General features: G+C 39.5%; 1 protein-coding gene across 3 annotated transcripts in view; it reads right to left on the bottom strand.

Moving 5' to 3' along the window:
• KDM1A (lysine demethylase 1A) overlaps positions 1-17,326 on the bottom strand; it is a 38,712-nt gene that overhangs the window by 5,650 nt on the left and 15,736 nt on the right. For 2 of the 3 annotated variants that reach the window (XM_082296595.1, XM_082296596.1), the window contains 10 exons: positions 15,143-15,224; positions 12,517-12,611; positions 7,681-7,823; positions 6,650-6,740; positions 5,797-5,931; positions 4,477-4,550; positions 3,710-3,821; positions 3,195-3,327; positions 2,284-2,471; positions 1,746-1,860 (listed from right to left, as the gene is read on the bottom strand). In XM_082296595.1, coding sequence (XP_082152721.1) covers positions 1,746-1,860; positions 2,284-2,471; positions 3,195-3,327; positions 3,710-3,821; positions 4,477-4,550; positions 5,797-5,931; positions 6,650-6,740; positions 7,681-7,823; positions 12,517-12,611; positions 15,143-15,224 — 1,168 coding nt within the window. The remainder of the gene's footprint in view (positions 1-1,745; positions 1,861-2,283; positions 2,472-3,194; positions 3,328-3,709; positions 3,822-4,476; positions 4,551-5,796; positions 5,932-6,649; positions 6,741-7,680; positions 7,824-12,516; positions 12,612-15,142; positions 15,225-17,326) is intronic. The other variant, XM_082296597.1, reaches the window with a different exon arrangement.

Here is a 17,326-nt window from a genome sequence, read left to right as displayed (position 1 = left end):
CATTCATTCGATGAACTGGAAACCCCACAACTTGCTTTTCCTCTAGGGCACAATGCAGCTTAAACATGTGGATGGGCCTACAGCTCATCAAGCTGGAACAGCACTGCTCAGCAAGAGGAACAGAGGAATCACAAAGCCTCCCGTCTGCTCCACTGAAACCCTGGTGTTGAATACTCTAAAGGCTGCACTGTACTCCCCAAGAAATCACAGACTATGTCAAGTTGGAAGGGAGTTCCAATGATCATCAAGTCCAACTCCTGGCCCTGCACAGGACCATCCCCAAGAGTCACACCACATGGCTGAGAGCATTATCCCAATTCTTCTTGAACTATGTCAGGCTTAGTGCTGTAACCACTGCCCTTGGGAGCACGTTCCAGTGCCCAACCACCCTCTGGGGGAAAACCTTTTTCTATTATCTAATCTAAACCTCCCCTGATACAACTTCATTCCCTTAGGTCCTGTCACTGGTCACCACAGAGGAGAGATCAGTGTGCCCCTCCTCTTCCCCTCCTGAGGAAATTTTAAGTGTGAGGAGTCTCCTGTCTCCTCTTCTCCAGGCTGAACAGACCACGTGGACTCAGTTGCTCCTCATACAGCTTCCCCTCAAGGCCCGTTGCCATCTTTGTTGCCTTCCTTTGGACGCTCTCTGGTAGTTTAATGTCTTTCTTATATGGTGATGACCAAAACTGCCAATACTTTTCAAGCTGAGGCCACAGTGCAGAGCAGAGCAGGACAATCCCCTTCCTGGCCCTGCCAACAATGCTGTGCCTAATGGCCCTCAGGTCCCTTTCTGTGGCACTGCTTTGCAGCATCTCATTCCCCACTCTGTCCGTACACCCAGGGTTGAGCCATCCCAGGGGCAGAATTGGGCACCTTCCCTTGTTCTGCACTCTGCCGCTTAAGAAAATACACAAGTGAATAGCACCTCTTACATCCGAAAAAATTACATTTCACACTTTGGTGTGAAATCCAGGGTAGCAAAGTCACAAGAAAGGTGTTGAGGTCATAGATGAAAGGAGCTCATCTACAAGTTACCAAATCATCCCAGACTAGACAGACAGCCCCAAGAGGTCTGGCAAACTGTCAGTTCATCTCGGAAAACAACCTGGAAGCTGAGGTTTTGAAAATTAAGACTAAATTGGGTGCCAGACTCATTGGCACAAGAGCTTAGTGAGAGCGGAAGAGCTCAAACAATGTTCCAAATGGCCAGAGAGAAACTCAATTTCACATACACTTATGAACTAAGAAATGGCTTTTAGTTCAGAAATGCTGCAAAGACGAATCTCCCTTTTCTTGGAGAACTCAATGCATCCTCCTGACAAAGTAGACAGTAGATAATTAGAGACAACACTGAAAGTTAAGTACTTTCAGAATATCAGCGCAACTACATAGACGTTTAATGGAAGCAACCAGGATAACATGGAGAGGTCACAGGACAACTCCACCAAGGTGCAAGAAAATAAAGTAGCTACAAAAGTGCAAGTGTTACAGTAGCTAAGTAGTAATGCAATTCAACAGGCACAACGTGGAATCCAGCACTCACACTTACCTATGTGCTGCCCTAACCTACTACAGAACTGTCTGCAGTCAGTGCTGTTCTCTGCTTCCATTTGTCTTCCTAAAAATACTATCTTCTTATCATACCCATATGTGAACACTAACAGCATTAATTTTTTTTTTTTTTTTCCTAGATCTGAAACTATACAAATAAGACACTGGCAAAAGCAGACATGCACCACAGCTACCTTTGTACAGGTTCCAAAAGAGGAAAAGTTCTCCTCTGCTTGCAGTAGTGCTCCCAACATGGCCAAACAAATTGACACTTGGATCCCAGAAGACACGATCAAAACACAACACAACCTAGAAAGAAAGAGTATCAACACTTAGGAAGAGCACAGGGAAGAAATAAAAATAAAGACAATTACACTCATTGATGTTTATCACTGGACAGAACATGAAAGGGAAATGTGGTGAATATACATAATACATAGAGGTGTATGACTACAGCTGCCTTCCCACAGGTTAGTGTGCTCTCAGAGTTTACCAATTTTCTGGTTAACAAGTTCCATCAGACCTACTTCTGCAATTTAATTCTTTTAAACCTGTGAGGGAAATCAACAAGAGGCCTTTACACTTCCTCAGACAATTTTCATCATCAAACCCTAGCAAAACAGCTGTGGAAAAGGCATTCTTCCTCTCCTCCACCAGACATATTTCACTCACATTTCAGATTCTATCTATGACAACTTCTGGCCTACTGCAGTTTCCCCAGTGACATTGTACCTTGTTCAGGTTGCCAAATCCCATACGCTGCACTGCAGAAGTTTTCCACTCAGGAAGAGGTGGCACAAACTGAACTGCTGGAGGCTGCTGTTTCAGCACTCCCAAGGGCAGAGTGCACAGTACAGCATCACACTTATAAATGAAGGTCTGGCTGGTAGATCGGGTATTTACAGCTATTACTTCACAGCCTGGAAAGGGGAGAGAAAAACAGTTTAACAGAGCAGGAGGCAAGAGCACTGGATTAAAAATTGAAGAAATGACTATAACCACATTAGAAAATACTTTGTTTACGGAGACAGCTTTACACTAACAGTAACAACTTGTAGGCAAGTTGTTACTGGCCATTTAGCTCTATTCCAGAAAACACAATTAAGGTAGCATCTGAAAATGGCCTTACTGGGATGAGCCTAAAGGTTCATCCAGGTCAGTATTTAAATATATCCATAAATAAACAACAAGTAGAGAGTGAGCCTCTCATTACATTGCTCTCCCAGCTGACAGTTTCCCAAGCCCAGTGTTTTGAAGAACAACAAAAAGATATATTCCTTCCATTACATTCATTTATACTTCTAATACCAGGTCCTGTGGCACCAAGCCTTAAGCAGTTCCAGATCTCTTACTCCAAATGCTTCAATCAATGAAGTAAATAAGTAAAGAGAATAATGTGATCAGTAAATACAACTGAAAAAGACTGTGTCAAATGAGTCACAGAAATTATCAAAAAAATATTCAAGATTAATAAATCTCTAGCAACTACTTACACAATCCCAATAAGAAACATGGCTGTTTATTTAACCCCAACACGTAATGGGAGGGGTTTTACAATATCCTCACACCTGTTTTCAGAAGCATTGAAATCTATTTTCTATGCTCATACTCCCTCAAAGCAGTTTCCTGGAGGGTTCATGTACCTGATGCTGTATAGCGAACCTGTCGAACCGCTGTGTTTAACTTAATATCCAACCCTTCTGCTAAGGCTACCGGCACACAGGAATATCCATTCCTCACAGTCAAGTGACTGCCTGTGAATTCAAAGTCATCATCCTAAAATGAAGAGGCACAAAAAGCAGGCATTCATAATGAAGTCCCCATAGTCAATAGAAAATAATCAACAACTCTACACAATGGCAGAAAATATTTTAAAAACTTTTTTTTAGAGAGTCAAATAAATGTGAAATTTCTTCTGATTTTTAGTCAAGTAATAAGTATGGAAACTTTCAGCAGACAGTGCTGATAGAGATTGTTTTGGCACTAACAAAAAGCTGTCTGGAATTTCATTATTGAATAATAATCACATAAGAATTCAGTACCTGCACAAAAGCAGACACACGTAACAGTTAGAAACTCTTAACACTGACAAACTTTAATGAGAATGAATTAAACATGGTTCAAGTTTTTAGTGGATTGCTGAGTAATGACTACCTACCTGGTCCCAGTGCTTCAGTGAAAGCGTAGAAAGGGGTGTAGCATTAGCAAATTCTAGGTTTGCAAAATGCCAGTCGAGTATTTGCCTGTCTCTTGATGACAAATAAACATCACTAGAAAAAACAAATGTAACACAAAGACACTTAGTTTGTTAGAACAAGATATTGTGAATGCATTGCTTCTGAAAATTTCTTCCCAAGTGATTTTTGAGTCTCTCCTTAGTGCAGAAATAAAAGCATTAAAAAACAGCACAAACAGATTCTGTTTCCAACATCTGGACGTCTCTCATGAAAACTGAGTATAAAAACCCAGCAAATTCAGATTTTTAAAGCAGAGTTCAGGGAAGCTAAAAACTTCAGAAATAAAAAAAGGTTACATAAGTAATGGTTAAAGTAGCACGCATAAGGACAACAACAAAAACCTAGTAAAATTGCACAGAATAATAATATTCTGCCAATAAAAGTAGAATTGTATGCTATCATTACTGACAGGTATTTAAGACCTCAAATGCCTTTTGAGATCAGGCACTGATTACTGCCAGGATTTCTACAGAATCACCCTAGCTCAGAACCACCTTTTCTGTTTAAGTCATTTCTAAAAACGAGCAAGGTGAGTTCTAAAGCTGAGGGAGCTCAAACTCCGTGCTTGTACCTTTCTAACCCCTTGAGTTCCCATAATAAAAAGCATACCATAGCAATTTTGAAACTCGGGAAAAGTAGTAAAATAACTGCTTTACTAAGTATTTCTCTTTTTAGTTTGTATCTTTACCTTGGTGGATTGGCTTCAAGTTCTTGTAATTTCTCTTCCAGCTTTCCTTGTGTTTCTGCCAATTCATCATACTCCTATTAAGATTAAAAGCTAATATTAACACCAGTTTACATGTAAAAGGACTTTGAAGACATCATGTAGCATCAGACTGGGCCTAGTCTCAAGAGAAATCACTAGAAAATTCATGGATTTAGTGGAAGCTAAATCAAGTTTGTTATTTTTTTCAACATTTAATCCAGCATATTTTGCTCTTCTGCTCTGTGTATATACAGAGCTCTACGTCACACTGCAGAAAAGATTAGTTTGGTGATATTTCAGGAATTTAGACACTTGGAACTTTAGAACATAAGGGTCCATTACACTCCTGATATTTTAAGGGTTCCTATGGTACTGAGAGCTTCATATTTCACAAACTATTTATTCTATTCTTTTCTCTCTTTAAAGTTTATAGCTAATATTGAACATGGCAATTTCCAAAGCAGAATAAATCATACATAAAAAGCAAAGACATGATCTAATTCAAGCTTCTTCCTGATTTTAAAAAATGTAAGTAAAACTAGGCATAAAGGCAACAGCCATTCTTCCCTCAAGGCACAATAATTTGGAGTGTCCAATAAAAGCAACAGGAGCACAAAGCTGTTCACTGGTTACAAAATAGAAGAGCCGCTACTTTTGTATACATACATACACATATACACACACACACACACACACACAGAGAGCTTCCAAATAAAGGTATACATCCTCTGTTGAGCAAGTAGCTGAAAAATGATTCTTGGTTCTACCTGACCTGGGTTAGCATCCAGGTCTGTCACCATCATAGATACAACAGTTTTTACAGTTTCCTTTTTAAGGCACATCTCTACATTAAGATATTCCCAGAGAAGGGAAGTAACTCTGCTTGTCAAGACAGAGCTCTACACATGATAATCTTTGGATACAAAGAAGTCTTTATTCAAGAAACCACCTTTATTTATCTTAGAGAAAAGGTATCTCTCTTCAAATGCAGATTTTATTTCTAGACTCTTGTGAAATTCAGCTGTATTAAAGACCAAATCTGACATAAAAATTCATCTTCAAAACATTACATGCTGTCTGACATGAGCCAGCAGACTTATGTAAAACTGAGCTTAGTACTCCCTAGCTAAAAGTTCTCAAAGGACCTATGAGTGTTACAACCCACAGTTACTGTCAATCACATTCTCTTGAAAGCACTGGATCACAGCGAGAGATGTGAAAACATTTACATTGGCTAATTTTATCTGGCTGCTGAAGTCCTGAGAAAACAGACTAACATACTATATGTATGTCATCCTTTACCTTGCAAAGTGCAGTCAGATCTCTGTGCTTGCTTTTCACAAGGAACTCTGCTGTAATATCCCGAGGTGGCTTCACTTCTGATGCTTCCTTATACTGCTGATGAAGTTCTTTAATCTTCTCCTTTAAATTCACCATCTTTTAAGATAGAGCAGGAAAAAGAAGAAAGAAAGAAGAAAAAAAATTAGGAAAAGCAGATTTCAACAAGTTACTGTGTAAACTGGATATTCACCTCAAACTATGCCATTATACTAGAGATTTCCTGGTTTTGGCAGGTATCACTTATATGCAATTCTACCTCCAAGAAACCAGAGTAAATACCACCAATCCTCAAACAACAAAAACTGTTGGCTGAAACCCAACATCACTGATTTCTTACTATGTTCCAAATAATTTGAGAGCTGTCCACAAATGTTTTTAATTTGAGAAACTTCCATAGAAACGTAAAGATGTCGTTTACCATGAGCAAAAATAATGGAAGTAGGCCTAATCCACTGTTTCTGTACTACAAATCAGATGTGAAGACAGTAAACACTTTTAAATAGCTCCCCAAAAGCCTCAGCCAATATCAGCATCTCTAAGGGAACCAATGAAACATCACTGTTAATCATCATGTCTGTCCTCTTCTTTTCCTGTATTATGTTTTAGGGTTTTCTGCCTAATCAATTTTTCTCCTCCTCAAGCAGGAGACACCTTTGTCCTAACAGGGTTTCTAAGTAGGTCTTAAGCAAAGAGCTATTTTAAGAACAGCATTAATAGCAACTTTCTGATATTTTTCTTTGGACATTTTTGTGCATTTTGCCACTTTCTGAGGAACACAATGCTCATCATCTTGTTCTAAATGTCACCATCTGACCTTGTTAAGAAGATCTTTCAATTCCTCCTGTGTTTTCACAATTTTTTTCCAGTGCTCAATCTGCTCATCCTTCACATGCTTCTCCTGCAATCTGGAAAAGGTGAGAAGTGAGAGTCAGCTCAACATAAAATCCTTGTGTTGATGTCATGAAGATTTTTTGCCTTTTCTTTTATACCCCTGTTATACCTTTTTGCAACTTCTGTATTCTTAGTGCTTTTGCTTACATTCTTGGACTTGTTTGTTTAGCTAAGAGACTGAACATTTTAGAAGCTTCGTAGCCAGGGATCAGTGTGCCCCAGAGCCCAAGGTCCTCTCCAGAACACATTCTGTAAACCAAGATAGAACCATCCAGAGGAAGGCTCCTTGGGGAGGGGGGCTCACTTGAGCCTCTCATTGGGGAATCTTTGATAGATCTGCTAATTAGTAACACCTATAATGATATACCCGATCTTTTGGGGCACTCTCAGTGGGGTGCATTTCGATGCATATGACCTGGACATGTGCACCTAAGGATCCTTAAAATAAATACCAAGGTAAAATCCCTTTTCCCCTTCTAACCGTGCATACCTCTTGATTTTAAGACCAGGAAAAGGCATCAGTGTTAATGAGAAAACTTATTATCACAATCTAATTAATGGAATGCAATAAAATCACGTCATGGGATATTTTAGTAAATTCTTGTATGGCAATTAGAAAATGAATGCAAGTTTCTGTACATAAGGGATATGTGACCAGATAAAATATGAGTCTGAAGTTACCTGCTGCTATTAAAGGCCCTTACAATTGCCATTAGCTTTCAAGTAGCGTTAGTGCGCTATATGCACACCAATCGCACTGAGTCACTGTAGCAATGATTTCCAGGAAACTTTCAAGAAGGGAGGTTTACTACTTTAACTATCTGTGAGATCAAGCAGCTGTTTTAAGAGAGTAAGCAGCTGCTTACCTATAGGAACACCACAATTGTTTCAGGTATCTTTTGGAAATTCATCCACAAAATGGGAAGGTCTACCAAAAAGAGAGAAGTCACTTACTGTATGACAACCTCCAGAGCCTGACCTAGGGAGACAGGCTTATTATTGAGAACATTAAAATCCAGCTGATGACTGAGATAGGATGTGGCTTCCAGCAAACGATTAAATTCTTGCTCCACCATTTCATCTTTCTCTTTGGGAACCTAGGAGACAAAAGAACAAACATTGTTCTTAACCTATTCATAAATAATACAGTTGCTGAGAATAGCCCTTGCAAAAAAAATTTTAATACCTTTAGCTCTCTCAAATGGTCAGACGCCAAGGTCTGTACAACACAATGTCACACTTTGCCAGGATGGGCACAAGAAGAGCTGTCAAACCACGATCACAGACTTCTCTTGCAAGAGAAAACCAAACTGCTTTATGGGCTCATAAGATTTCCGTACCGAAAAGGAAGGTGTGTTCATCAAAGCTAGAGAAGCTTGCCAAAAGGCTCTGACAGAAGGATGGCTCTACACAATCACAAGGCTTTAGAAGGCTTGGCATAGTTCAGCGAAGTAGACAGGCAGTAATTTATCTTCTGGAATGATCACTGTGACTAAGAACTAACAATCCAGCTTTTCTAGGATGAAGGCAGAAACACTGCAGGACATGTACGGAATGGTAGTATTTTACTGTACTGATGATACTCAGTTAAATAGCTATTATCATCTCACTAAATAATTAAATAGTGAGTGCTGCCAGTATGAAAATACCTGTTATATGATGAGAGCTCAAGTGCTGGAATGAGCAAACCTTACATCTGTTAAGCCACGCATGGGTTAAACAAAGAAGAGAGAGAAACACTGATGCGTGTAAGGGAAAAAATCATCATGAGGAAAAGAAAAAACTATTTGCTTCAGAAAGACAGGGAAAGCTCTTGGATGGCTGCTAAACAGAACGAAAATAACTTGAGAGGTGTTGTTAACAGTGCTAAGCCTATCCCTATGACTTGATCAGATGGCTCTTTTCCAATTATTATTCAACCCTAACTCAAAGGATACCCTGTGTTAAGTGGCAAGTATCTCATCGTCTAATTACAACTCCTCTTTGACTTTGCAGCTGGCCACTCATTCTTGTGCCAGTGGTTACCTTCAAACTCTGTAGGTCTTTCTTCTCTGGCATTTTCCCCGACTGAAACACTGAAGTTCACAATTAACAGCTGTATTTCATCTCTGGGTACATACCATAAGTGTTATAAGCCAACTTGTCTACCAGCCTGTACTAAGATGTTGATTCTCCCACTATTTTTGCAGTGAAATGTCTTAGAAGCCCTGTACTGTTCTGCAGGCAGCATCTCACTGGAGACTTAAGGGACCATGAAATCAATCTCCCTATTTCTGATGCATCTCTGACAGAATTTTAAGAATGAAGGTAACTCCTCCACCCCCTGGCAGCCAAAGACTAGTGACTCAGCAACTCTGCAATCCATGCAAGGTTCTTCTACTTTCTTAATTATTCATTCAATTCTCTTACCATTCAAAGTTATGAGGTCTCAAAAATGAATGATCTCTTTTTTGACACAACTATATTGTGTATTAAGTCCACCACTTATTTCTCAAAATCATGTGGTTTTAAAACATTATTAAAGTTTTGCAATACTGTAAGTTCAGAGGTTGGAATATTGTATGCAACAGCACTATAAAAGACACAGATTATAAAATGACTGGAGCACATATCTAAAGATTATGAGGGTATTTCAAGCTATCCCTACACTTATCTTCAGTCTTGTCCAATCTACAATTTCAAGATATAGATGCATGTTTACATTTCTGCTCATTTGTGAAAAATTGAGTATCTGCCCCAATGCAATCATATTGATCACTCTGATTTAATACTGCTCCCCTTCAAGATTAAAGCTGAAACTTCCTCTTCAGCCAGATCTGTACTTAAGACGCCGCTCCTCTCTGGTAGTTGCTGCCAGTCAATATTTGATAACAATTATGTAACTCCATAGCTATGTAACAATATAACTTGAACCTGTTGTGTCCAAAAACATGTGGGTTTGATTCTAGGTAGAACACGTATTTCACAATTATGAGACTATTTTCCTACGTGTACCAGCAGAAACCTTCAACAAGGCTACTGAGCATAGCAGAGGCATAAGGGAAGCTTCAAATGGCAGTTCCTAAATGTAAACTCTTTTGTCACATACCCATGATACACCCACTGCTGACTTAACTTTGGCATTCTAGTACCACATCTGAACACCAGGACCTACTTTAACAGCATGGGTCCACACTACTGTGACCTTTTGGTTTTTTTAATTACGAAAACAGAAGAGCTGGAAATTAAAAGGCCTGATCCAAATGACTTTGTTTCTAGTACACTTTCATACAGTCTATCCATGGATAAGTGATTCTGCCTCTGAAGAGAAGACCCTGGTGATGGACAGAGTGATGCTGCAGCTTTTGGCTTAAGTCAAAGCCCTGTCTGCGCGGTCCATGATCTGGTATACATCCCCAGTACTGGTCTCTGTGGGAAACAGGACTTGCTACTACTAAGCACTGCCTTAAGGCTAAATAGAGATGCTCCACAGAGTCCACACAGGGTAGGCTCCACAGAATGATTAGATTTCAAAGTTCTTCTCTAGATGAAGGAAGTGTAGGATAGCTCCCCTGACTAAAATTAGATCTCCCGTTTCAAGAAACCAATGGCAATCACTTTTATCATTTAAGCAGTGTCTTCCAAGCTCCAGCGTAAGCATCTATGATTGCACCACAATCCATCTGTGGTAAGTGAAGCAGCACTGCCCAAGCATGCAGAGGTGGCATTAGGCAAACCAGAAGTCAGCAAAGGCTGAAACTGAGACGCTGCACGTGAAAGGCTGAGAAATGGCCCTCTCTCCATGTGCAGTGGTGGCTGAAGACCAAGGATAAGGCAGCCTGCAGACTGCTGCTGAACCTAATGGTAATGGATAGAGAAAAGGTTAAAGCACAAAATTCATTTTTGCCCCAGTCTTTATGGGCAACATTTGCTCTCAGGCCTCCCCAATCTCTTCTCCTCAGTATATTCTCAACAAGTTGGGGGAATGTGCTAACAAAAACCTGATAAAATTCAAAGGCTAAACTTTGAAACTGCAATGGAATAGCCCCATGCATCAGGACAGACTGAGGACTGACTGCTGGGTATCAGGATGAAAAGGATCTAAGAATTCTGGTGGAAAAGAAATTGAAGATGGTATTACAAATGCACGCTTCCCTGCAATGTGAGGTTAGAATATAGAAAAGGAAGAGAAATAACATTTTTATATTCACATTGCACAACTCTTCAAAGCTGGTATCTGTGTCTCATGCAGAAGCTTTGGCAGATGTACAGGCAGCAGAGCTTCCCAAAAACTACTCAGAACTTCTAAATTTTTGAAGGAAACCAACCCAACACAAATGAAGGATCTGAAATTTGCAATCATTAACTGTCTGTCCTAGATGCAGGGAATTTGATTCCATCTTCACTTCTTCATTGAGAAGGCTTTCTTTATTAGGTAACACCATGGCAAAGACTACAATAATAACCACAGCTGTAGTAATTGAATGTACTGAACTGCTCATTCTGAGTTCATCATACAGTTGTGAGTAGCAAGAAGAGATTTATACCCTCACTGCAAAGCTCAACAATGAGGACGGACACTCAGCGCAGAACTTGTACTTTGCCCTTCAGTAAAATGCAGAGTGGAGCAAAAGACAGACTGGCAGTAACAGTTAACTAAGGAAAAGACACTTGTGTAGATGTGAAAAGCTGTCAAGATAGCAGCCAAGATATGAAGGACATCCAATTGTCACTTGCTCCTAGACTTCTAGATGCATTCCCTGCTTCAGGTGTCTGAATTATTACCTCGTGTATATTCTTTTCCAAGGGATCTTTGATACTTCCTAGTATGGCTGGGAAATTTGTTAATTTAAAAGCTACAACTTGCCTCCTGTCAAGGACCATGAATTTTGTCAAAACAAAGTGGGAAGGTTTTGAGGAGCTCCCAGATGGGAGAGGAGAAACACAGCAGTGCAGAGGCTAACACATTACATGCAGGACTGGCTTCACAACATGGGAGCAGACTGTCTACTGTAGAATTGTCTACAATGCCTTGGTAATTTTTCCTGAGTTTATTACAGCATCCTATTGATTCATGCGCTAAGAGGAGCTGTAGCTGCCAGGTTACAAACAAGTTTGAGCCAAGGATCACTTTTCCAGGCCTCTAGCAAGAAGGCCAGTATCCTCACCTATCTTCTTTCAGAAGTTACTCTTTGTACCACAGTTTAAGATCCATCAGGTAGGACTTTTAGTCAATACATGTGTGAGATTCAGTGTTAAACTAGGATCTATCATTTCTATCTCCAATAGCACTCGACACTAGAGCAGAGAGAAACAAAGCCAATTAGGTTTGTGAATTGCAGCTCTAGATTATTATTGCTGAGCTGTTGTATGCATTCAACCAGTTAGCACTGGTTAGTCAATCCTTTAAAAACCAGCAGCAAAGTACAGCAGCCAGAATGATTTGTTTTGGGGAAAAGGAGTACCAGCAAGAACAGAAGCTAGAGTGCCAGCACAGCAGATAATTGTTTCAAAGAGCAAGACAGATGACCATCTAAGGAAAAGCAGTAATGAATTTGGGAAAAACAAACAGGAACTTGGTTTCCACAAACCTCTGAAATGCAGAGGTAAAAACTCACATGGAAAGAGCAGGTTTTAGAGGAATATGTGCAGGTATGCTACAATATTACTAAAATGCCTAAAAAGGGACAGACACTTTCCTTCTTCCCTCTCTCTGAAAGCCATCTCATGCTAGACCAATAGGCTGGCAACAAACATACTTGAGATATCACTTCTTTTTTAGAAGGATCATGGAAACAGTATCAGACTTACAGCTTGTCCATTCGCTTCATAAAGTGGACATTTTTGTTTGATCTTTGCCAATTCCATATTAACTTGTTTGCTGACCACAGCCATGGGATTTCCTCCTGGAAAAGATTTTATATAGTTAACAGAGACTCCTGTAAAATTTGTCTGCAATTAAACAAAAAAACTCCACATTTAAAGCAATTTCAGAGACTAAAACACCAACTTCAGTGAATGCATTCCAGTGACCTAGTGTAACACTGCCAAAGGTCTGCACCTCACAGTGATTCCTGCAATGAGGACATGGAAAAAAAATCTGCCCATCAAAACTTCAAGGACAGGACGATTATAGGGTGATTATACAAGCAGAGCCCTAGAGTGGCAGCAATCTTACTATGATTGAGAGTTTATAGCTGTAAACACATCTGCAAGCAGAGTGTTTGAAAAGTCATGGAAAGCTCTCAAAGCTGCACAGTAACAGGAGCTATAGTCCAAGCATAGTGACATGGAAATGAAACCAAAATAATTCAGTTCCTAAAAACTCAGTGGAACTCCAACAAGTGACACTAGTGAATACAAGTTGTGAAGATGAACCCCAGACACCAACTGTACCTGGAAGCTGTGTAACTAAAATTAGAAAACAATTGAGGAGACTCCATGTAGAACAACAAGAAAGGCAGAAAGCACCAACTTTAAGCATCCCAAATCCCTAAATATCAAACTGAGGACAGCAAAGGAAAGGAAAAGAATGGACACAAGTGGGAAATGGTATAGAGCAAAGGCAATACAGGCTTACTCCACAAAATTAACTTTGGGAAAAGTTTTTCAGGACTAGCTTCCCAATGTTCTCTGATTCTGCAACTCAAGCAAATGCAGTGTGTTTGTTCAAAATAGAGGAGGAAGTTCAGCCACCTTCCTGTCTTTAGAAAGGTGACTGAAAAAGCAGAACAGAGTTTTGAAGTAGGTCTAAATAAGTTCATGTTTCTAGTTCAACAACCTACCAAAAATTATAGTTCTTTCACGGTTTAGTATTAAAACCAGAAAAGATCCCATTACTTCAGTCTTTTGTCTTCTCAAACCCACAAGATCAACTCCTTCAGTATCCTTCCCTCTTCTCTTCCACATTCAGAAATACGAAAGATGCCTTTCAAACCATCTCCATCCCTACACAAATCTTTCTTTCTTTCTTCATAGCATATGCTGCCTCATTCAAGACAAAGGGTAAATTGTTTTGGAAAGGAAACACCTATCACGAACAAGTGATCATTCATGGCTGAGGTTTGAGACCATCTTAGGAACCTGAATGTCCACAAATCCATGAGACCTGATGAGACTCATCTGCAGGTCCTGAGGGAGCTGGCAGTGGACACACTGGGGAAAAGGGATGCCATCCAGAGGGACTTTGACATGCTTGAGAGGTGGCCGATGCAAACCTCACTAAGTTCAACAAAGCAAAGTACAAGGTCCTGCATCTGGGTTGCAGCAATCTCACTCACACCTATAGATTGGGTGGAGAAGTGATTGAGCAGCCCTACAGAGAAAAACTTGGGGGTGGTGGTTGATGAAAAACTCACCATGAGCTGGCACTGAGTGCTCCCAGCCCAGAAACCAATGGGCTGCCTCAGAAGGGGCATGGCCAGCAGGTCAAAGGAGGGAGTTCTCCCCCTCTACTCTGGTCCTGTGGGACCCCACCCAGAGTGCTGCATACAGTTCTGGAATCCCTAACATAAAAAGGAAATGGAACTGTTGGAGCAAGTCCAGAGGAGGCCACAAAGTTGATAAGAGGAGTGGAACACTTTCCCCTACAAAGACAGGCTGAGAAAGCTGGGACTGTTCTGCCTGGAGAAGGGAAGGTTATGTGGAGACCTCAAAGCAACTTTCCAGTATCTGAAGTGGTCCTACAGGGAAGCCAGAGAGGGACTCCTTGTCAGAAACAGTATTGATAGGACAAGGAGTCCCTTCCAACCCTTAAGATTCTATGATTCTATAATTAAACATAAAAATATGATAGTCTTTCACTAGTCATTGTTTTTCCATGACTCTGCAAATTCAGTTGTCTGGAACCAGTTTCTGTATGCAATTTAATAAGACTAATCACGAGAGACACAAAATTAAGGCAGCCAGTAAAAAAGGGGGTTTATTATAGGTTTTACAATATTTCATCATTTCACTACATTGCTGAAGGATATTCCACACTCAAGACCTGCCCATCTTCTTAGCAGAGTAACCACGTCAGTAACTGATGCCATCCCATGAAACAGTAATAAATAGGAAGAAATTTGGCTTGTTTGCCATTATTTTTACAACTATTTTTGAAATCACTTGGAGAAAGTACTTTTGAGATTTAAACTCTGAAGAAGGTCCTTCTCTTTAGAATGGCTCTTTCTTTAGAATGGCATTTCCCCTCCTCCCTTTTTTTCCCCTGTAAATTGAAAGAACACATTCTGTCTCTTTAGGGTCTCTCCCATCATATAGCTTTGCTATTTATGAAAACTACTAACTGCCAAAAAGGTTGAATGAGAACACACACTTTTTAAGAGTTAAAAATACCCAATTGTTTTGGCCATGAAAGGAAATAGCATTAAGGTTTCACAGTTAGAGCATTATGCCCCTCAATTTTCCTCCCCGGTCCTTTTGATTTTGAAAAACTCACCAAGTCCTGTTACCACCATTGCTCCTAGATCTGCAACGTAGTTCCCTTTGCGAAAGGTAGCAACTCTTCCTCCTACTCGGTCCTTTTAAAAGCACAAAATATTAACTTCCAGTTACATTCAGTAAGACATCTCACTGAAATATAATCACTGAAACTTCTACAAAACATGGTGCAAGTATTCTCTTAAATGAAGGTTCAATAAACCGAACATACACTTTGCCAAAAACCTCTGCAAATGAACTCAATCACATGTAATTTGCCTAAGTTAAGGAATAAAATGTTTAAATTGCATTTTAAAAAGGAGAAGAAAAAAGGAAAGAAATAGAAAAAAAGATGCCTAATCTGATTTGGGCAGATTAAAGTATTTCTACAGTAGGATCCACTGTGATTCCGAAGCCAATCCCTTCATTGTCCATGGACAAATTTAATTATGTATTAGATTTCCTCCTCCCCCTGAGGCCTAAAGATTTTTAGCTTTTTATATGTTTTTCATATATTTGTAACTTTAGTTATAACTTCTAGTACTTTTCCTGCCCTCTCCCGCAGTTTAACAAACTCTTAATAATACATTCTTGAAATTCTGTTTAGTCTTCCCTTTAGTCTAGCAAGGACACTTTGTTTTGCACCATATATCACAGACACAATAAAGTGCAGGGCTAAAAGATCAGGAGGGAGGGCTTCAACAGGGCAGAGCCCGGGAGAAAATTACCTAACCAACTACTCTTCTAGATTTGCTAGGTATACTAATTTGCTAGGTATACTAATCAACTAACCTTATAAAATTGTGGAAATACTGTACCATGTGTGCATATTGTGCACCTTGAAGGCCTTTCAGTTAAAGATTTGATTTTATGTTATCATTTTAACACAATTTGGAAAAGTTTTGTATTTTATTCCAGGCAACACCCCTGCCTCCTACCACTAAAGCCAACAGCTATATAGGAAATAATTCAGCTGTGCTATCAAGAAGATAACCATGAATCAGCAGTCCATTTTAGAAGCACAAAAAAACCTTTTCATTATTGTCAGAGATTACTAAAGATGACAATTACTTCCCTACCACTGCAAACTTCATAAAAAAAAAAAAAAGTCACCTTTCCCTATTCTCATCCAATTAGCAGGACGGTATCAGAGAAAAATACTGGTTACAATTAGGCAAAGATCCCAGCCAGCGATCAATTCACATAAAAATGCAAAGTTTGATTTTTAATAATTAAGCCAGCAGTTCAGAAGCATGTAAACTAATAGTCTGAAAGCTACAGAAAATCAGTGGAAACAAAGAAACAACTATCACCTGAATTACAGAATAATGCAAAAAACCACCAAGCAGCCTTAAAACCAAAAAAATACAGCCTACTCAAGAGAAGCCTAGAGAATAATTGCTGAAAAATACTGTGCATTATTTTAAAATAGCCTCTTGCCAGCTCTACATACTAGTTATAATCATGATGCACAGAACAAAATCCAGGTTACAGCTAATTAATTCCAGCTTCAAAAATACCCTAACCAACCCCAAAACCCAACCAAGCAAACAATAAGAAAACCCAATATATTCAGGTGAGCAAGAGTCTCCTAAACCATTAGACTGTTGCACTGCTGCAGTGGTGTGGAACCTGGGAAACAGCAGCAAGAGAAGTAGCAAAATTAAGAGCCTGAAACGCTATTCTAACAAAAAAATTAAAGCAGATTATTTTAAACTGTGCTAGAAAAGTGTCAGAAGCAAACATACAAACAAAACAAAGCCAGGGAGTAAAACATAAGATAAGGTCCAATTGGTCAATGAATTTAAAATAATATGTATCAAGCTATTGTCAACTGAGTAGATTATATGAAAAAAACTTCAATTAAAAAAAAAAGGAGAGATTCCGCTTTGGGTTGAATATGAAGAATACCTTATTCCTGAACAAACAAGCAGCTAGTTCACATACCACAAAATGTAGCACTAATTTTGAAGTCTCTGTTCAGCACACAGTAATAAAGAATTAATCCAGGCTTAAAATTCCACCTGATGTTGTGCGGCAGTTCCAAGCCATGATTATATTTAACAAGCAAGTTCTCAAAAAATGGATTTGCATTCTGCTTTCTGGTGAAACCAATTTCTAATCATGAAAGAAGGTCATTCTAAGCAGTTCCTGGTGTAAGCACACAACACTAGCCCCTGACTATCCAGCCCACCCCTGAGAA

This window comes from Coloeus monedula, assembly GCF_965178545.1.
Source record: "Coloeus monedula genome assembly, chromosome: 24".
Taxonomy (NCBI): Eukaryota; Metazoa; Chordata; class Aves; order Passeriformes; family Corvidae; genus Coloeus; species Coloeus monedula.
The sequence above is the reverse complement of the archived record's forward strand: the minus strand, read 5'-3'. Positions and strand labels throughout refer to the sequence as shown.